The sequence below is a fragment of the Erpetoichthys calabaricus genome, chromosome 1 (assembly GCF_900747795.2).
Source record: "Erpetoichthys calabaricus chromosome 1, fErpCal1.3, whole genome shotgun sequence".
In the NCBI taxonomy this organism is placed as follows: Eukaryota; Metazoa; Chordata; class Cladistia; order Polypteriformes; family Polypteridae; genus Erpetoichthys; species Erpetoichthys calabaricus.
In genome coordinates, this window is record NC_041394.2 from 314,974,397 (window position 1) to 314,996,896 (window position 22,500).

The following is a 22,500-nucleotide window of genomic DNA, read 5'->3' on the forward strand; positions in this document are numbered from 1 at the left end:
CGAAGGACAGCTTCTCTTTCACAGCAGAAAGGGCACTTATCACATACCCTAGGATCAATTAGACATACAAATGAGTTCACCGCTATAATCCCATGTAGGATTCTCCACTGCAGATATTTATCTTATTCAATGGTGGCCTGTACAGACTTCCCCAAGCTGGGCTGTAATTCTCTAATTCCCCCAGGATGTCCCTCCAAAGTATGTCTAGATTCCTACTGAGCTGACTAAGAAAGAAAGAAAGAAAGAAAGAAAGAAAGAAAGAAAGAAAGAAAGAAAGAAAGAAAGAAAGAAAGAAAGAAAGAAAGAAAGAAAGAAAGAAAGAAAGAAAGAAAGAAAGAAAGAAAGAAAGAAAGAAAATATCATTATCTTTAAGCCCTGCAGAAGGATACAGATGTTTAAAAGATGGTCATTGTTTGTATTGTGAAGAAGTAGGTCATTTCTGTTCTGTTTGTATTAAGTTAGGAGGCATATTGACGCATGATGGAATTATTGTCGGTAGATAAAACCTTTTTCAAAATTCAAGGTTTGGTTCTGGTTACCTTTGGAAATGGGTGGAACACAGGAAGTGGTAGATCCTGGAGAAGATAACTTTATTAGTTCCAAACTTTTAACAGAACATCACGTTAATAATGAACCTTTAATATTCAAACTCAAAAGTCTAGCAAAGGATGGTAATTGTATTAAGAATGGTTTGTGAGTTTATAAAACCACCAATCACACTTCAAATAGGAAGTTTGCATAAAACGTCAGTAAATTCTTTGTTATCTCCAGCTCTTATTCCAGATTAATTTTAGGGTATTCATGATTAAAGAAGCATAATCCCACAATCAATTTGGAAAGCAAAGTGAATACTAAATTATGTAATTTTTGTGAGCCTGTCTAAGTCTAGCAATACCACCCATACCTTAGTGCAGCTTCTTAATATCCTTCCATAATGTTACAGAGGGCTTCAGAATATATTCTGATATATTAAGCAGTAATCCTCAGAACTCCCTCCTAAAAGAGAATACTGCTGTGCAATTGCTCTGTTACCTTAAGGAAAAATGTATGCCTCATCTCATTCTGAGGGTAAGGCAATAAATCAGTAAGCACAAAAAAATCTCCACATTGGATTTATTTAACCATCATCTTGTGCCTTTGGTACTGGTTTGTTTTTTGTGGAAAAAACTATGGAAGGTTGTGACTCTGTATTGATTGTCCAAAGCTTAATAAACGCACCATTAAAACAATATTACCCTCATCCACTAATATCATCTTTGCTGATTCAGGTCACAGGATCTACTATTTTATAAACACAATTTTCAGAGTGTCTATAATTTAGTTAAGATAATGGAGAGGGAGAGAGGAAAAGCACTTTTAACATTACCACTAGTCATTATGAATAAAAGGTTATGTCATATGGGCTAGATAATGCTCAACCGGTATTTCGGACTTTTGTGTATTACATTTTTAGAGATATTCTAAGACAACATGTGTTAGAATATATTGATAACAGTCTGATTTTCTCCACTGAATTTAATTCTCATATCATATGAGGGAAGTTTTGAGCAGGAACTGTAAAAATAATTTATTTACAAAACTTGAAAAGTGCAATTTTTATAAGGAAATCTTGGGGTAAACATTTTCACATTTTGGTCTTAGCATAGACCAGTTCAAAGTCACAGCAATGCTGGTATGGAAACCACCCAAAATGACAATGATTTGTGGGTTCTGACAATTATTACCGTTCATAAAATAATTTTAGTTTGTAAAATCCTCAATTATAGCTTTCAGCAAGAAAACATTTTGTAATTTGTGTAGACCCCTGTGGCCCACAAACACCTTTGAAATGCTGAAGACATAATTGACCTCAGCACCTATTCTAAAACATACTGATATTTCAGCTTATAACGGAAGTTGATGCCTCAAGTATCAGTATGCAGGCTTGTTTAATGCAAAGAAAATTCATCCCTGTCTTTTTCCTCCAAAAACTTACTCAGACTGAACAGAATTATGATGTTGGGTATTGGGATCTACTGTATTGGCCGTCAAACTGGTACTGGAAGAGTGGTAACATTGATCGGACAGTGCTCAGAATCTGGTCTTGAAAATCAAAAAACCTCTTGCTAGACAAACAACTCCCAAACCATCTCCACACAATATTACATTTACAAAAATCTTAGAGGTGAAGTGCTAGAGTGATTATCATTTAGTGATGAGTATGTCGCCATTCAAGTATCTTTATGGTTTTAAATCTTCTCTTCTTTATCCTTTTTCAGTGAACTTCTCACTTCCCAGTTTAACTAATTTCTTGGGAAAGTTAAATAAGATGTGGGTCAAGGTTTGAGTGAACCCAAAGAAGATGAACATCGCTGCCAAATAGCTTGCTGATTTCAAGAGCTGCAATGCTCCTAAATTCAGAGTGGGACACACAATATGGCTTGCCATGACATCTGCGTATAAACTGCCCCCAAGTTTATTGGACCTTACATTATAATCAAACAAGTGGATACAATATCCAATGGATTGACTTTGTGTAGATATTTTAAGAGTCATCCATCCTTCCACATTTCTCAATTGAAACTCTCATTTGTGTCAAAATGCCAGGAATAAAGAACTCCCACCTCCAGTTTTGGTTGATGGCAATGAAGAATTTTGGAAAATTTTGCATTTGAGATGGCGAGAATCCCATCTGCATTATTTAGTTGACTAAAATGGGTACAGTTTGTTCCTAGGATAGTCAAGAAATTTCATTTGTATCTCCCTGAGAAACTGCATGGATATGTCCACGGTCCTCAACTTAGGAGGGGAGGTTTATCACTAATCAGAATTTAGGGAGTTGGTTTTGTTTACCCTTTTTCTGTTTTTTAACAGGTTTTTTCTATTGTTATTATAATTTTGTATATATAATATTTATATTATGGAATGTTATGCTTCGCTTTTGTATTTCACATACTTTTCTACAAAATGCTAAATACATTTGACTGTTTTTTATCATTTGTCTTGCAATGCCATTTTTGTACTCTCATGGTTGTTGGCACTGTGCACTACTGTTGCTTTGACATGGCAGCAGGTTACTATGGTAGGCAAGTGGTAGAAATCACACCAGGTTGTTCTGCCTGTAATGGATGACGAAGCAGTAAATTTAAAATACAGGACCACAAGATGAATCAAAGTCAAAACTGTCAAAATGTGTAACCAGAAAGTCTAATAATCAAAGTGTCAAGTCCAAAACAAAATCCTAATTCTTGGTCAAACAGGTACTGAATGAAGTCTAAATACAAGAAGTCAAACAACAAAAAGCATGAGAGAAACATTTTAGGTGTTGATAAACTTGAATGACTAGGATGTGCATGACACTGACCAATTATACCTTTGATATTTTAGATGTTTGATCCTGTAATGGCATTAAATTCACAATGCCTGTTGATCCTACCCAGCAACAGCATAGTAGAACAGTGGTGCCCTTCAAAAAACAAAATAGCATCGCAGGAGAGCACATTTAATGCTTAACATTGTTAAAAATTACTTGAACATATAAATGTTAAATATGAATTCCATGGTTTTCAAACCTCTACTTTAAATGCATATTTTTAGTTTGAAGCCAAAAAAAAAAAAACAGAAAAAAATGAAATAGAACAACTGATCATAACTGATGTGATGTAATTGATACAACAGTGTGGTGCACCTCTGAAGGTACTTGTCCAAGACTCTGGACTTTTTAAGGAGCTTTCATGTTAGTACGGGCTTCCTAGTGGAATTAGAGCAGACATTACTAAGGAAGAGAAATTATGTTACGCAGGAATGTGCTAATTTATTTGTATAACTTTAATATTAATAGTCAATGTGCAATGCTGAAATGATGCATTGTTGCAATGTAGACTCCTGTGTAAAGAGAAAATTCCAACATGGTCAGGTTAGAATATATTCCTTTTCCAATTTAGTAAGCAATGGCCCTTTTGACCAGGTTTTACCATATACAAGATGTCCTGAAGACTCCAAAGATTTTCACCATGATACGAATTCCTTCCTAATCCTTTAATACAAGCTATAATCCACATGGTTACTTGCAGTGGAACAATGCATCAGTGTGTTTAGAAACCTTAAGCATCAATAATTAATTACACTACAGCAGGTCATAATATTTTACAATACAGTACATGGACTGCAGAATATGGTGAATAATAGTGTTCAATGCCTGGAAAAAAGAGAATAGCCATCTGGTCTTAATCATTCTATTGATGTCTTGACTTGTTTCAAAATGCATTGCCCAGGAAGTTTATTTTCTTAATGATTGCATTATTCTGTAGTTTTTGTTTTCCTTTATTCTGCATGAACTAGCCATATGGTTTGTTAGCTGGTTATTTAACTAGATGTGGGTGTATGTGTATGAACATGGTATGGTTAAGCAGTTCTCTGTTGCTGTGTCATGTCCGTTAATCTTTGTTAGGGCTCTAATCCTGTGCCCTTGTGTAAAAATAAAATGAACTGTATTTAATTGAAACTGAGAATTAATGAGTATTAGACTAATCGGGTTTAGTTTCTACCATTACATCAGCTACATTGAAGGAGATGTCCTGGGCTTAGCCTGTGCTTGCTCATAGTAATGGGGATGTTGTCATGTCTTTTGAGTCCTTTACAACCATTTTCCTTTGTCATCCTCTCTGTGTCCCCTCACCTGTATGGATAAAAGAGTACACAGTAGCTGTGACCATTTCATTCAGGGTCAAAATGTGATTCCAACTGGCCACTGGACAAGCCTGTTTGACGTATCCCCTCCCACACCTGGAGGAAACCAAAATTGGCAAACTCTTTAAGCTGTCCTTCTTCTCATTTCTAACATTTGAATGAATAATTAATATTATTCAAAAATGCATCTGCTTTGTTCTAGTGACCCAGCTTCCAGAAGAATGCATTGCTGCATGACTTTAAATTAACAGTAAACTGAGCTCTTTTATCCTAACTGTAAAGTTTATTTACAAGAATGAATTACAAATGTGGTGCTGAATCTAAAATTAACAACTAACAGTTCACAACATTATTTCATTAATAAATATTAAATAAACATGCAGAGTTGATATTCTTTCATATTTCCTAATTTTAGATTATATTTGCTAAGAAGTGAAAAGATTGTTATGTTGTCTTAAATCAAGTAAACATCACAGAACAAAGCACTGTGTTAATTAACCCAAAAAAGCCCATCTGTCTTATAATGTTAGTTTATATTTTGCAAATGTGAATGTGTGCTCCATGCATTTCCTGCCACAAACCTAATGTTTTGTTTATAAAAGCAAGGACAGATTCTTAATACTTCTATGACATATGTGGCTGCTTATTAATATTTTGCATTTCCCTGCCCTGCCCTGCACCCCCTTCTCTCTTTTTTTTCCCACAGAAACCTGTGCTGTCAATAACGGAGGCTGTGACCGCACGTGTAAAGATACGGCCACTGGTGTGCGGTGCAGTTGTCCAGTTGGATTCACTCTGCAGCCTGATGGGAAAACATGCAAAGGTCAGTCAATGTGTATTACAAATGCATTATTAGCACCTTCCCGTTCCCCTTGCAATGGCTTCTTCAGTAGCTGTATTCATAAGATTAGTTCAGGTTGGCATAGAAACTAGCAAGCAATTGATCACAAAGAAGACCATTGTTTGCACAGTGATTCGTAAAAATGGAAAACCCATTTTGAAATTCTTCTAAATTTCTTCCTCTTTTTGTTAGCTTAGTAACTGCTATATCTTATGCTTTTAAATTTGCCTCCACAACCTCAAGGACATCAAGAAAGCTCTTTGGTTAAAAAAAAAATATATGAAAAAATTAGCTCAGTTTTAGAACTATATTTGATTTTTTGTATGAAGGAAAGTGAAGTCTTTCACTTCATTTATACTACAGTTATGTCATTTGTACAGCCGTAGGGCATAGGAGAGGTCTGACTCTCTTTAGGAAAGAGCCAAGTGTACAAGTTACAAAAGATGTTTAAGTCAAAAGAATGCAAGCATGATTCACGTTAAAAATAAATATGCAGTGTAAAGGTGTAGTTAATTACTCAATTATTCTTTTTTGCAACATGCTGGAAAAAAAATCTTTGCTTAGTGAGCACTTGCTATATATAAATGTATACAGCATATGCAAATATGTATGTAGAAATTAAACATTCACACTTTACAGAATTTTGTGTCACATAGCTTCTTCTATGTGTTAACGTTGCTCTGCTTGGTTTTTGTGTGACTCAGAGTAGGGGATTTCAAACTACCTGTATGTGGAGTGTCATCAACCAGAGGTAAGGACTGTAATTCAGACAAAATGTTGGGGTGCCAACTGGGTTACTCCATTTACCGAAAAAGGCTTTTTAACAAAAATAACCAATGCTTGATGGTACAGAGACAAACAAAATGTAAATAGCCGTTGGTTAATGTAAGGGTGCATTATGCAGTTGTCAAGCTTTTGGTTTGGAGATCCATTGTGCAGATTGTTCGTCTTCCAAATGAAATGCCACCTTGTGGAAGAGCCCTGTTTTTATAGGTCCTAGACTGGAAGGGGTAGGACCAGTTGTTCTCACTGGGTGTCTCCAGAGAGCTGTGGGTGGAAAAGGAGACAAAGTGGTCAGCAAACACAGCCTTTGTTATCTTTGAAACTTTGGAAAGCCCTGAAAGTGACGCTGTGATGTGCATGCGTGACACAAGTTATAATGCAGGTTGTAAAATGGAAATTCAGCACCTTAGAGTTAGGGTGATAATGGGAAAGCATCCAATAAGACAACACCTTAGCACAAATTTGATTCTAAGTTCTAACTTGCATTTATTGTCGCAGGTTCAGAATAAAGGGGCATTCTTATTTGAGAGCAATAATATTCTGTAGACTTATGGTACATAGATTAAATGAAAAAGTGGTTCACTAGCAAGACCAGTGCTGGAGTGGCCAGCAACTATCAGAACACATACAGTCTCAACATTATAAAATATCATGCATATTTACTCCATTACCTGAGTGAATCTGCTTTACCACACAAATACTCAACAATAATGAGTGCATCAGTGCAATTGTTGCCCTTTTCTTAATCTCAGATCATGAAGCTACCTCTCCCTATCATCATCCAGGTGTAGTTCTTGGTTTTCACAATGTTATGTAAGACCTACATAGGTCTTTTTTTTTTCTTAGGTTTCCAGACCATCTATTCTAGGTGTTATTAAGATTAATCTTTTCCACACTTTATCAAGAAAACTGATGTCTTTCCTGTAATATCTTTTATAGGTTAATAGGACATTCATCTTCTTGCTGGTCTTAGTGCCAATTGCAATTGTAAACTTTTTTCACCATTATTATTATTCAGTTGACTTTTGACTTAACACCTCACAACATATTCAAATGCATTCTTTTTTAATAAGTCACCTTGAGAAGTGGCCTGTAATTTAAAAAAATAATAAATATTTTTGAATATAACTTTCATGTATTACCCCAGTCTCTACAGCAATGTCTCATAACTTTTTTTAGAACCTCAGCATTATTGTTTCTTGTTGATGCTCCATTGTTCTGTTGATTTCTTAGATTTCATGATGCTTTCGGATGTTTAATTTATTTGCCCATAAATGCATATACTTTTAGTTTTATCAGTGTTTTACATATACACAGCTGTGAATTTCTATCCTGGATACATATTACCTTACATTTAATAAATAGCACCCATTGCTTTAAAAATATCTGCACTACCATCAGAATTTATTTCACAATCTTAGATAATATCTTTATCAGTCATAAAACCCTACAACCTGATGAGGATTGCATGCAGCAAAATCATTTTGAGGTGATGTCTGAGAAACTGGTAAATCAAGAGATACTAAAAATAAACAGGTGGTGTTGCATCCTGAAAGATACCACTTTATCCACTATATAATAAAACACCAAGGTCTACGTGTCCAGTTGTTCAGAGCAATCTGATTGGTCAGTTTCGCTTTAGTGACACGGTCAAAAGAGCAAGTGTGAGTATGAGACAAACGAGGATAGGAGGCATGCTGACAGGGAGTCGCCTTCAAAGATGGGAAGAATAAAACCACATAGGCAGCAAGAAAGGTGCACTGAAAATAACGAGATAGTCTGAGAAGCAGGCTTTATGGAAATGCAGCTGAGAGAGATGTTATTAAAAGTGAACGGGGCATGCTGAGAGAGTCACCTTCAAGGATGGCAAGTATAAAACTGCACATGGGGCATCTCAAAAATAAGCAGGCTTTACGAGTATGCACTCGAGACAGCGAGCGCCAGTGAAGAGACAATCAGACACACAAAAATAAAGAGAAAAGACACTGAAGGTATACATAGGGTAAGAGATATATTATATTATATTATATTATATATATTATATTGGCAAATGTTTTCAAATTATTCAATTGCCTATCTTTGAAAGGTACCGTGACTAGTTCCTACATAAAAAGAAATGTACTATGCAGCTGATGGATGAGCTTGGAAGGACTTGCTTCATCTTAACAGTTCTATGGAAGTTGGAATTATGCATCTTCCTATTATAAAGTATATGGCTCCTGCCAACAAAAGCAAATAAGAGACCTTGAACAGAACAGATAAACGTTAAAATTAAGACATGAGCAGAGGTCTATGCCATCACTCACACAAAACCAATGATTAAAGCATTGCACCCAACAACATGCTTTTCTTTCTGTAATTGTAAGCAGTAATGACAGCCTATCTTGGGACAAGATCTTATTTATTCAAAGATCAGCCACAGCCAAACCCAGTGGCACCTGTGTCGTTCAGGGATCAAGTGGAGGCAAGCACAACAAAGGGCACAAGGCAATAGATAGATAGATAGACAGACAGACAGACAGACAGACAGACAGACAGACAGACAGACAGACAGACAGACAGACAGACAGACAGACAGATAGATAGATAGATAGATAGATAGATAGATAGATAGATAGATAGATAGATAGATAGATAGATAGATAGATAGATAGATACTTTATTAATCCCAATGGGAAATTCACATTCTTCAGCAGCAGCATACTGATACAATAAATAATATTAAATTAAAGAATGATAATAATGCAGGTGAAAAAACAGACAATAACTATGTATAATGTTAAATATTAACGTTTACCCCCCCGGATGGAATTAAAGAGTCGCATAGTTTGGGGGAGGAACGATCTCCTCAATCTGTCTGTGGAGCAGGACAGTAACAACAGTCTGTCGCTGAAGCTGCTCTTCTGTCTGGAGATGATACAATTTAGTGGATGCAGTGAATTCTCCATAATTGATAGGAGCCTGCTGAGCGCCCTTCGCTATTCACCACTACTAGTCCTACAAATCAGCTGCACAAGCAAACCATTTACAAAACCAAAGGAAAAGATAAATGAACAGGTTCAACTAACAGAACTAACTAATGGAAAAAATTAAGACAACTTCTGAACAAGACATTCGTTAAGAGTGCCATTTCTCCATTAAAGGCCAATGGGGCACAACCCCATAAATGTTGTGCAAAGTAAGTAATAAGCTTCCCCCACTAATTTAACATTATTAAAACATTCATAGCAAACCTCAACTGTCTTCTTAAGCGCATTTTTAGGTTTCTATCATATTCTCAATGTAATTCCTTATCTAGAAAAACATTACTGTTTGCAGTATGTGAAATTGTCTTCAAGTCGGATGCTGCAAGCCTGCTTTCTGCTTGATGTGAGCTAGCTCTACTGGCCCTGCATTGTTCAAGGTTTACTCCTGAGTGTGTTATCACATGCAACCTGAACTTTCTAATTTAGCAATGGAAGTTGAACCTAGAGCCCTTATTCTCGGCTTTAAAATAATAATAAGGCAAACATTTCAAGCTTTTCCTAATCAAGCATTTGCAGAGCAAGTCAGTGAAGGAGAATGAAATGTCCAATACCATTTGCTCCCTTAAAAGTATCCATGATGATTGAAGAAGAAATAAAGTAGATCAAAATCAGGAATGCAAAAAGGACAAGTCATTATGCTGATCAGAATGGGGCTGTACAGCATCTTGATCTCCATACACTGCTCAGGAGGACCAACTAATGGCATTAAATTTGAAAAAGCTACCATCTTGCCTGAAGAAGGGGCCCGAGTTGCCTCGAAAGCTTGCATATTGTAATCTTTTTAGTTAGCCAATAAAAGGTGTCATTTTCCTTGACTTTTCTCTACATTCATAATGGCTAACACGGTACAACACCCTAGTACTAAAAAGTTACCATGGAAGACTTACATGTGATCTTTCCACATTGTTGGAAAGTAGCCATCAGTATGATGCAACTGTTTCAAAGAATTGCCGGGTTCTGGTGCAGAAAGAATGGGTATATAGGAAACAGGTTTTTCAGGTGTTTGCTAGCCATGTGCAAACACTAAGCTGCACAGTGATTAACACTGGTACCAGAGCGCCCTAGAGTCTTGAATTCGAGTCATGTAGTGTATGCTTGTGTAGTCAGTGTTTTCTTTCCATGTTATAGTGACCTGTCCTTTTACACCACAAAGCCATTTGATTCTATAATTGAGGTTTTGCTATTTCAGCTTAGAAAAGTCCATAGCCAATAAATCTCCAGGGCTGTGGTAAGAATCAGCTAGCAGATGTCTTACAGTAATGTATTTTTTTTTGTCTTCGATAACTGTTTTCTGTTCAGCTGTTGTGAATATTGTAAAACCTTGTGTGTTTTAGATGAATTGTTCAGTTTGAGAAATCATTTTTTTTCATTTAATTTTAATTGTGTTACACCACCATTTCGCTCTCATCTGTTTGTTGGTTAGTTGCTACAACGTGCACCATTGTTAATGAATGCTTCCCAAAAAGCACTATGCATCATGCCACCAAAAGTCAGCTCAATGCTTCAGCTCTCTGTTTGGGATGATGGAATTAAACCTTGAACAGTGTTAGTCTTTAGCTCTTAATGTTACAAATTCTGGTTAAACTCTCACAGCTTCTCACATTTCAAGTCAGTACACAGTCTTATTGATTTGGTTTTGGTTAAATTCTCCACATTTTGGAAACAATAATGATTTTGCTTATGGTTTAGCTCTCTGAATTTTGTTCTTGATAGCAATCCTTTGTATTCTTGCAAACTGTTTTTTGTTCCAGTTTTTTGAAAATGTGCATATCTCCTGGTTTGTTTTTAACAACTTTGTGGTTGCTCACAATCCTTTGAGCGAGCTGACAATACAGTGACAATACAAATAGTACTTCTGGAATTTAGAAAAGCAGGCAGAGTGAATCTGTGCTATGGTCCAGCTCAGCTACTAGGAGTATTCACTACTGGCATAACAGAATCTCGGACCTGACAAAAATAGTAACCCTGAGATGACACTTGTGTCATCAAAGGGATGCAGGAGAATTGAAAGATCAGTTGAGAGGAGTATGCATGCCGACAAGATAATCCTCATTTCAACAGTTTATTGTAATGTTTAACTGGTTGAACAACCAGTGCAGAGGGCAGTGTTGTCCAGTTTTTGAACTTAAGCCACAAACTTATGCTTCTAATGTAGCAAAAGTAGCATAAATTAGCTTCTTGTTGAACGATAAGCCCTCAGAATGGGTGTCATTCCATTATGATGCAAATCATCCAAGTTCCTATTCTTTAGACTTGTTCATAAAAGACTTCTAAAAAATCTTTGATCTTCCAGTCAGGTCTGAAGTAGTGATTAACAGATTAAGTTCAGGTTAGTGAAATGTGGACATAAGGGAATATATAAAACATTACAAACATCAGCAGCAGACGTGGGGTTGGAGGAACACACCCTCACATCCTGTTCAAGAAAGGCGTATCTTTAGAAATTAAAGACAACTTGCTAGTATGGAAGTTGGTGCTACTTTGGAAGAAGTGGTAGATTTGGCTTTAAAGAATTATTCTCACATTAAAGAAAGAAGGATAGAACAGAAACAAGAGAGGGCACTTTTTCAAAAGTGCTAGTACAAAGAATAGATGCAGGGGAGTCAATGGACATTGGAAAAATATTAATTACTGACAAAGAGCATCAGAGAAGACCTGTATTTTTATTGTGGAAACTCAGGACATCAGGGTGCTAAATGCCTCAAACAATGACCAGTAAAAAACGGTTACTTCATGTCAGAGTTGGCAAGACAGGTTCATAGGTTTAAATCCTGTAAAAGAACTCCTTAGTGATACCCATCACATTACAAGATTCAATGACACTTGCTCTTTAGATTCAGGAGCAGTCAAAAATGTTATCAGTACTCAGTTAATTAAGAAACTGCTTCTTCCTAAACTCTCATTGAAATGTATACCCAGTTATTTTTTTTATGTGCAAAAGTTTTAGAAAACATCATATGCTTTCAAGTTATGAGTGACAGTTCTCTATTCTGTATCAATGATGACTTTTGTTATCCCAAATCCTCACTCATATACAGTATGGTATACTGGGTATTCTATGACTCCAAAAACAAAATCTAATAATTGCTTGGAAATGGAAAGAAATTTTTAAATGAAATTGTCCATGTCAATTAAACTCTCTAGAAGGAGTTCAGCCATTCTCAGTCAACTTTTGTACAGTTTGGCTGTTGCCTATCAAGACAAGGAGATGTCGTCAGAGCTTTGCCCAGAACAGAACTACTTGTCAGGAGCTACATTTCTAAATTTACACAGTATACTAACCAAAGAGCTTAGCAATAAACATATTTATTTAAGAAAACCTAGTGAATGTTTTTATTCAGCTTTCTCTCAGTCCTTTGGGACAGAGTTCATGTACGTCAAGAAGAAAGGTGTATTAACAATAAAAAGTTCAACAAGATCATTGTGAAACACAGTTACTCTCTTCCTCTGATATCTTTCTGTGGGTACCACAGTGTTTATGATATTTGGCCTTCATTGCTTTTACAATGTAGCCCGAATCAGACAGGGCGATGAATGAAAGGTGGCGTTTAACACATCTGCTGGCTATTACAAATATAAAGTAATGCCATATGTTCTGGCCAATGCTCCCGCAGTTTTCCAAAGTTTTATTAACATTTTTCACAGTCTACTGCAGATTACGGTGACAATATGTATTGATGACATTTTGATTTTCTAAAAGAGCTTAGAAGAGCATACAGTATATCACATTTGAGAAACGTGTTGAATAGACATAGTTAGAGCAAACTATACACAAAGTTTGGAAAGTGCAAGTTTCTTAAAGATTACTGTTTCCAGGGTACAAAATATCAAGAATAGGGTTGAACAAAACTAAGGTATCAGCAATCTTAGACTGAAAACCCCTAGAGAGTGTAAAACAAGTGCACAGGTTTGGAGGCTTAGAGAACTACTGTCAACATTTCATAAAAAATGTTTAGTTCAATCATCATTTCCCCAATTACATCACTAATAATAAAAAGTTTGTTTACTCACAAAATGTGCCAAAAATCTTTAGATCAACTTAAATAACTGTATCTGTACCCTTCTTGTGCCATCATGATTCTACTTAACAGTTCATATTTAACAGTTCATATTTATTTAGCAAACTCTTTTCTGAGTAAATCTATGATGTTGGAAATAGAGAGCTGTAGACAATAAGGATGGCCCTGGAGGTGTGGAGACAGTGGTTGGATGCCACTCAGCATCCCTTTATTATCTATAGCAGAGGTGTCGAACTCCAGGCTTGGAGGGACGCAGTGGCTGCAGGTTTTCATTCTGACCCTTTACCTAATCAGTGAATAGTTTTCATTGCTAATTAACTCATTTCCCCTTCATTTTAATAGTCCTGCTTTTAAGGATTCAGTCCTCTGAATTAATTGCTTTCTTCATTAAATGACAGCCAAACAGAAATGAGATGTGAAACGAGCCAACAGATGACCAGCTAAATTGGGGCTTCAAACAGCAACCAATTTCACTCCAACCAATCTCTTTAACGAGAAGCTGATTCTTGCTCTTAATTAAACCCATTATTTAATTCTTTGGCTTGTTGCTGCTCTCATTCTGCCTCAGCAGACATTTCCAAAACAGATGATTTTTCTGTTTTTTCTAAGAACACCATCAAAATGTTTTGGTGACCTGAGAGATCAACTTACCGAGACCAAAACCTTCCTTTATTTTCAAATATTGTGTGATGAGCACAGGTGAGCTGGTCATGTGGTGGTTTGTTTTGTGTCTCATTATTCTTTGGCTGCTAATTAAGGAAAAAAATACAACTAAGGGTCCAAGTTAATTAAAACTAAGGCAAAAGAAGTTAATTAGCAGCAAAAACTGGTCACTAATGAAGAAGATGGTTAGATTGAAAACCTGCAGCCACTGCACCTCTCCAGGACTGAAGTTCAACACCCGTGATCTATAGGAACCATAAGAATCTTATCTATTTGAAAACAGCCCAAAGAATGAGCCTTCATCAAGAACAATGAGCTCTGTTGTTTTAGCCATTTTATTTACATAATCTGAAATCAGCCAGGAAATAACAATTTCCACATAAATATGACCCTGACCACCCTGAAGAAGTTTCCAAAATTATTATTTCTCATTATAAATTTCTAGCAGCAACTCAAGTCACTAATTTGACAGGGGTGGGCAAAAGTGGGTTTATAGTTGTTCATATGGAAAAAAACATGTTTTTTTATAGGTTATGATTATTACAATGGTTGTATTAATTCAATAGCTTTATTAACTTTATTAACTCAAAAGAATGTCATAATGGCACAGTGCACTTAGGTACAATCTTCTGAGTGCTCAGATTGCTTTGCGTACTCACAACTGTAAACCTACTTTTGCCCACCCCTGCGTATGTTTTTGCTTGTGGAATTTTAGTCATGGCTAAACTTTTACATGATTTCCCCACTGGGGTATTGCAGCCCATCCCATCTCCTGGTCATCCATGTCTACTATATCCTTGTACTTTACTTCTGATCTTCCACCACCTTATATGGTAATTCTACCAATATTTTAGTATCTTTTCAAATGTGTACATTTTGTTTCATTGGAGGAACTACCCTATGGCTCATGAGCTGGCAGACACTTTCATGAAAGAAACTGTTCACTTACGCAATTTTCTTTTATCAGTAATTTCAGACTGTGGTCCCCGTTTCATACCCTGATTGTTGATGTGCCTTTTAGACAAAAATAGGTAATTATTGTAGTTTAACATCGCCCAGAAAAAAGACTCAATGAAGATTTAGAACCATCCATTACATGGTTGAATACAGTCATAGTAATTGGAAGTATATTTTGCCTGTGGCAGAATTTACTCATAATGCTTTATATCATTAAGCGAATAAAGATTTCTTCTTTTGAAGCTTTGTATGGTTTTAAACCTCCTCTCATTATTTTGCCTTCTGTGGCTTGTTCAGTTCCTGTTATGGCATATTACCATCTATTCTCTTTGGCAGTTGGTTCAAATCTAAAGAAGGTGGCCACCTCTACAAAATGTTTTGCCAACGGTTAATGTAAATTGGCTCCAGAAATCTGGGAAGGACAGAAGGTGTGGGTCACTGCTTGAGACATCCACCTAAGGGTTCTGTCACAAAAACTGTCTCCATGATGTATAGATCCAGATATGATTTGCAAAATGGACATTCCTTTGTCCTATAGGTTGGTCCTTCCTGCTTATTTTTAAGGACTTCTTACTTTCTATGTTTCCAGACTGAAGCCTGTGTTCCATAGTCCTTATTATAGACACAATTCTCCTTCTCTTTCTCTGATTCAAGTTAAAATAATGAGAAATATATTTTGGATTCTCATCGTTGTGGATCATGTGTTGAGTATTTAATCCACTGATGTGGTTGTGATCCTGACGATAGTTTTTGGGTTCGCTTGAACCATTTTCATGCTCCCCAGTTGCTGTCTTGCTTTCACTCTCCGTACCCTTTCAAGCCATGTCTAGAGACACTATGACTGGTTGCAGCTATAATGGGCTTTGACTTCTCAGATATGGTATTAAAAAATTGGGTTTGGAAAATAAAAGGATGGAAGATGTGAAGGCTAGTGGGCACCAGTGAACCCCAAACATGAACACACAAGACAGTCCCATTTTTTACAAGTTTCTTCTAATTTTCTCCTCCTCTCTTCTCTCTACTACCACCGCACTGCTCTCCTTCAGGCGAATGTTGCCTTCCTGCCTCTTAGCTCCAACTTGTCTGGACAAGTCAGTGCAGTCCCTTTTACTGAGGACCCAGGAGTACTTCTGGTGGTGTGACATAGCCAGTTATGAGAAAGCCAGGGAGATCCTCTCCCAGCAGCAGCCCCTATCACCCACCAGGGATCCCCACAGGGATGCTCCTCCGGACTCCCAACTCCTATGCAGTCCTGCAGATGTACAAACTGGGATTCCATATGAGGGACACTGCCACCTATTGCTGTAAAGTGGGGGATAACCAGCTCTCTGCCGTGCTCTCCTGCTTGTTCTTGTACTCTTAGGGCATCCCACCCAGGACAGGAATCATAAGGCATCCCAACCAGGTATTGCCCCAATTTATTCCATCCTTCCATTATAGCATCCTGGCTGGGTAAGGACTCCACCTCTGTCCTGGGCAGGACTCCCAACCATCCTCTGGGGTATCTACAATGGATTGTCAATAACTCATTTTGGAAATGTATATGTATTCTTAATTTAATTGTTTAACATTTATGTTATATTCCTGGCCAGCATGGTGGCACAGTTGTTAGAACTGTTGCCTCAGGTCCTGGTGACTGCATTTAAATCCTTATCCATTCACTGTCTGTGTGTTTCCCCCAAGTTAAACCAGTTTTGCATGAGTATCCACAAGTGATTGTACTGTAGATGTGTGTGTGAGTGAGCCCCGTGACGGACTCATGGCTTATTGGATGGATTCCAGCTCCAGCTCAATTTTGAGATCAGAGTAATCAAACTGCAAAATGTATGGCTGTATGATATCTTGATTTCTTTAGTAAAATTTAGGGACTCTACTGTCTCATGTCTACAGTTTGAAGGCACACTGTACTTGGTAGCAAAAGACTGCAGAAACAAACCATAATAAATTGATTTGGATAACAAGTCGGTGATTTTCTTTTATGTATATTTGTAGTATTGGGGTGTTGTACCGTGTTAGCCATTATGAATGTAGTTAGAAGTCAAGCAAATGACACCTTTTATTGGCTAACCTAATCTAAAAAAATGACAATATGCAAGCTTTCAAGGCAACTCAGTCCCCTTCTTCAGGCAACATGTAATCAATAAAAATAATAATTACATCTTGCCTGAAGAAGGGGCCTCAAAAGCTTGCATATTGTAATCTTTTTAGTTAGACAATAAAAGGTGTCATTTTGCTTGACTTCTCACTACATTTTATGTATATTATAATCAAAGACCTAAGGAGGGGCCAAAATATGTAAACCTATAAATAATTTTAAGTGACAAGGTATTATTGGTATATTTGACACTTCAAAACAAGAGATACAGAAAACTTTTTTTTACACTGCAGATTAGAGTATTTTGTATGTGCCTGTTTTAATGTAAAAATCATTTTAAGAAACTTGAGAAATTGCTTTTCTCATTTCACAGCTTATTGACAACTTATGCTAGGCACAGCCTGTTGGACAAAATTATCCTCTGTTCATAGGGACTCTCACCCTAGTTGATATGACCTTGTATATACGGTATGTATAGCAAACAACCTCAAAGAATATAATTGATCTGCCAATGGATAATTCCCATCTTAAAATTGTAAACATGTCAGAAAATATCACAGGATGAACTGATGCATTATAGGCCTATCAGAAGTAATTATCAGGTGGTAATTAAATGTTTTTTCACTGTGAGTTATGACTTTCCAGTCATTTCCTGTCATTACTAGTTTTGCTATACTCTTGAAAATTGCTAGGATGACCATAGATCAAACCAAATCTGGGTTTGAAAAGCTTAGTGTCTACTTTTCTTTGCTTTGCTACCCTGCTTCAGGCATACAACAGTACTCCACAAACCCATTTTCTGAATCTTTTTTCCTTACAGATTTGCAGGGAACCACAGGCTATAATCACTTCACTGTGTTCAGGATAAACCAGTTCTAGATAGGATTAAATCATTTCCAACCCAATAATCAAGCTAAAAACCATCTAAATGTTACTAAATGCATGATTCCCCCTTTCTCCTAATGTGATGACGGTGGATGCAGTTCTTGATAAAGCATCTATCCTTTCATTTACTAAACCTCATAGACCCGATGTTAGGGTAATAAGGCATAAAATGTTAATTTATTTGTTTGGTATTGTACTTGAGGAAAATATTCTTGCCTTGTGTGTACTGTCCAAACTTAATTTAGGAGAAACAGCTGCTGTAAAACATGAACTGAGGATGTGAAGAGTCTTTAGAAAACAATAAGATATATGCTTTTATTTCCATTGCAAAGGAATTAATACAAAATGTTAAAAGAGGTCAGCGCTTAGGACTTAAACAACTGGTTTACTTCAGTTTTTGAAAGCAATAGCATTGACAATTTTTTTTCATTTGCCTTTGTGTGACTTGTAACCTTTTATTAGGTGAGATGGTGGGTGTGAGAAATAGAAAATGGGAAAGAAGATGGATAGACCAGCAGCCGCGCTTTGCAATAGCCCTCTGTGACTCGCCTATGTAATTTAACTTGACTTTGCCAGTGGGCTTAATAAATTGTGTTTGATGTTAGTCATCTGCTGGAGGTGACAAGCAATTTATCACAGACAGTTACAAAAACAGCTACCCCCCCCAGTCTGAAAAAATACATTGAAGCTCTTATCCTGCAGGTGTATGCTTTTTCCTTGTATCTTGTTTATTTATTTATTTATTTTTTTACATTACAGTATATGGCTTTTACTCTAAAATTTATCACAAGGTAAATCAAGGGATTTATTTCAGCGGCCCTTTTATACAGGATATATGGAAAGCACTTTAAATAAAAATAATAAAAATACTAATAAAATACACATTATAAAGACCATAAATTCACAAAATATTGAGATATACTTTAGTTCTTGAATTTAAAATATCCTTATTTTCACTTTTGTGTTCTTGTATTTTCATAACTTTGAATGAAACATTTGAAATTATAAAAAAAAAAAATCCAACTTTTGTTTATTCACATTTTAACATTTTGCTTAAGGCTGTTTATTTTCACCAACAAATCAAACACAGAATTTTCATGTTTTATTGGCTGCGGGTTACATTAAGGGTGATTGCAATAGAATGATTTTTGACACAAGATAGTTGAATTGTAATTATATTAGTGATAGTAACAAGCAAAGAGTCAGGTTCTGATGATGTTTAAACAATATTCATAATATTCATGTGTTTTGAACAATTTGTTTTTATACCTTTATTGTTTCATTTATGTTTTGCATGGCAAACAAGATGCACTGATGAAGTCGTCAGTGATTTGTTGCGGTTCACTTTGATTTGTGGTAAGCAAGATGTCACCGTGCCATATTGTGTAAAAAATAAATGCCTTGTGGCACGCTGCTCAGAGCTTCATATAAACAAATGGAGTGGCTAATTAGAAGGAAACAATGCTTAAATGGTAAGGAGTTTTTTTGGACTTAATTTTTTGACATTTTTCCACAATTTATTTATTATTCTATGTGTGTAATATATAAATTGTGGTTGAGTGAAGAACAACAAGTCTAAGTAATAAACTTTGGGTTGCCATCCTGATAGTTCCCATTTCATCAAACAAAAAATCAAAAGCACAAACAGCTGCTCTGGGACCAAACTAGAAATCAAAAGTTAATAGAAAGTAAAGACTCATCAGTCTTAACAATAAGGTTTCTTGCATTCACAATACAGGAGCTCCATGTGCAGTGTGCTCTGTTCCCAGAGTGACTACTCTTTCTGGCAGCACCATAATTCATAGGTGCGGGACTAGAAAAGCGGGGAATCAGTTGCCCTCAGTGGGAGTCTTCTTGGCAATGCAGAAGGTATGGAAGAGGACATGAATAGTGCCAGCATCCCCTCTCCTCCTGGAGTGATATTATGAACTTCAGATGAGCTCAGAGGGTGATCCACTGACCCACATGCATGACAATATGTATATAAATATATATACTGCATAACTACTGCATGTATTTAGAGTATATATTAAATTCTCTCTGACTTTAGAGTAGCAGAAATAAAGGAAAAGTGTCTAATAAACAAAATTGTAGACATAAAAAGGCAAGACAAATCCAGGAAGTCAGTACCAAACAAAATGTTGCGAGCTAACAGTAGGGCTACAATGCTAGGAATAAACAAAATAAAATGGCCATACACTAGACTTTCCTTTAACTTTGAAAAAAAATGAAACAAATTGTTTCTTTTTTTCTTTACTTAAGTAAAAATGCAGTTGTAGACTTTAAACATGCTGACACAGAAATAAAGTGCTTTCTACCTATACACTACAAAACTATGATGTGACCAATGGCATGACAATGTACCGTATATGCTGTCTGCCCCAATCCTTTGATCAACTGGTGGCCACATCAGCACTGAGAAGTAAATGGGTTAAAAAAAAGAAAAGAAAACAAAAGCAGTGTCATCACTTGTCCAAAAAAGTGCAGAAATGCAGTGAAACAGCTCTTGATCCTGTCAAAGAGAGTCATGAAAAAGCAGCTGAAATATGTACTGTATGTATGAAATTATAAGCAAGTTTTATTTTTGGGAATTTGTTGTAATGGATTAGAACAGTTGTTTTAATTTCATTATGTATATTGTGTGTTATTTACAGCACCAAATATATCATCGTCAGAGAAAGAAGTCACAGTCAGGATCTTTCTATGTGTTAGGTATATACAGTAGTGACTTGCCAACACCAGAGATCCTCTGATGAATCCCCTTTCATTATGTAAAAGTCTTGTCATTCATCTTTCAGCCATTAGTCATTTACCTTTGTGCCTCTTCGTTCTTGGTCAATGAAGCTCCATTTTGTATGGGTGTGCAGTTGTTAATCCTACTGCCTCGCAGTTCCAGGAGTTCTAATCCCTTTCTGTGTAAAATTTACATGATCCACCTGCATCTCAATACTGTTTTCTTTGGGTAGTCAGGGTTTTGACCCGTTCCTCAAATAGAGGAGATTAGACTGATAGGTGGCTGGATGGGTAAGTGTATCCCATCGTGTGCAACAATCTGTCTTGCACTGCTTGGTATTAAAATGTGCTCTAGTCCATTGGCTCTGATTTGGGCAAAGTGGGCACTGAGTAGGAGTGAGTGAATTTTCTTACATACAGCTCATCTTTACTTAACATAGGTAGACTCTTCTAAGCCTTAATTGAATTAAAGTATCATAGTTTATCTTTGTAGCTTTGAGTTGTACTCATTTGATTTGTAGTTTGATGGTTTTCTTTGTGGTTCATGTTATATAAGTAAACTAATTTATTGATTAATTGCAGTACAGGCATAATCCTCAATAAATCAGAAATCGCCACTAAGTGATGTGTGTGCCCTTACACAACTTTCTTAGTGTTTTGCATTAAAAATAATTGGGGCTGAGATGACTCCAGGTACAGAGATAATTGTCTCAGTTTATTCAGCTATAAATAGGAATATCAAACTTTTCATATATCCTATACTAATACCAAATAAATTATGATTAAATGTATAAGTGTCACCATAATCTGTTCAAGCTTATACAGTATACATGCATGACTACTGTATATCAAATATGCCACAGTACAATAGGAATAGTAAGAGTAATATTGTCAAGTGTTTTTCTTTACATGCACAAGTCAGTACCCAAAATGGATTTTTAAAATTATTTTCGGCAACTTTTGTTAGTGTTATGGAAGCTAAAAGGAGCTTCTAACAAAATTTTAGAGTTTGGACCCTCTGTGCCTTTTTGTTTGGACTTCACATTAGATCTCTGTTTTTTCTTCAATGATCATCTCTTCATGTCCTTTGTTTTCCTGACCCCTGTCATTTTGTTGGACTATGAGCTGTTCCATTCCCTTTTGTGCTATGAAATCTGAATGCCTTTAGGAAATCCTTTTTAGATCACAAAATTAACATTTATTGTGTCTGTGTTGTGATTTTCAATTTTTTGAAGTCTTGTTTATCTCTCAGTTTGAATTCTGGTCCTTTAAATAAATATTCCTTTAATCTAAGATATTTTTTGTGGTTACAAGATAGAATTACAAAGAGTGCTACTTCCACTTCTTTAGCATTTGTGTTATTAATTATTATTATTATTATTATTATTATATATTTATATATTATATTGTAATAATTAGGGTAGAATTTAGGGGCTAGAGATGATTAAGCAATTAGGATATTTTTAACATTATTTTGGCAAACCACATATTTGATATTGGGTGGTGCAGTGGGTAGCGCTGCTGCCTCGCAGTTGGAAGACCTGGAGACCCTGGTTCGCTTCCTGGGTCCTCCCTGCGTGGAGTTTGCATGTTCTCCCCGTGTCTGCGTGGGTTTCCTCCGGGCGCTCCGGTTTCCTCCCACAGTCCAAAGACATGCAGGTTAGGTGGATTGACGATTCTAAATTGGCCCTAGTGTGTGCTTGGTGTGTGGGTGTGTTTGTGTGTGTCCTGCGGTGGGTTGGCACCCTGCCCGGGATTAGTTCCTGCCTTGTGCCCTGTGTTGGCTGGGATTGGCTCCAGCAGACCCCCGTGACCCTGTGTTCGGATTCA

The 22,500-nt window shown here is 36.4% G+C and overlaps 1 protein-coding gene across 2 annotated transcripts in view; it reads left to right on the plus strand.

Moving 5' to 3' along the window:
- scube1 (signal peptide, CUB domain, EGF-like 1) overlaps positions 1-22,500 on the plus strand; it is a 527,308-nt gene that overhangs the window by 309,807 nt on the left and 195,001 nt on the right. For both annotated transcript variants that reach the window (XM_028817682.2, XM_028817689.2), the window contains one exon: positions 5,375-5,491. In XM_028817682.2, the coding sequence (XP_028673515.1) occupies positions 5,375-5,491 (117 nt within the window). The remainder of the gene's footprint in view (positions 1-5,374; positions 5,492-22,500) is intronic.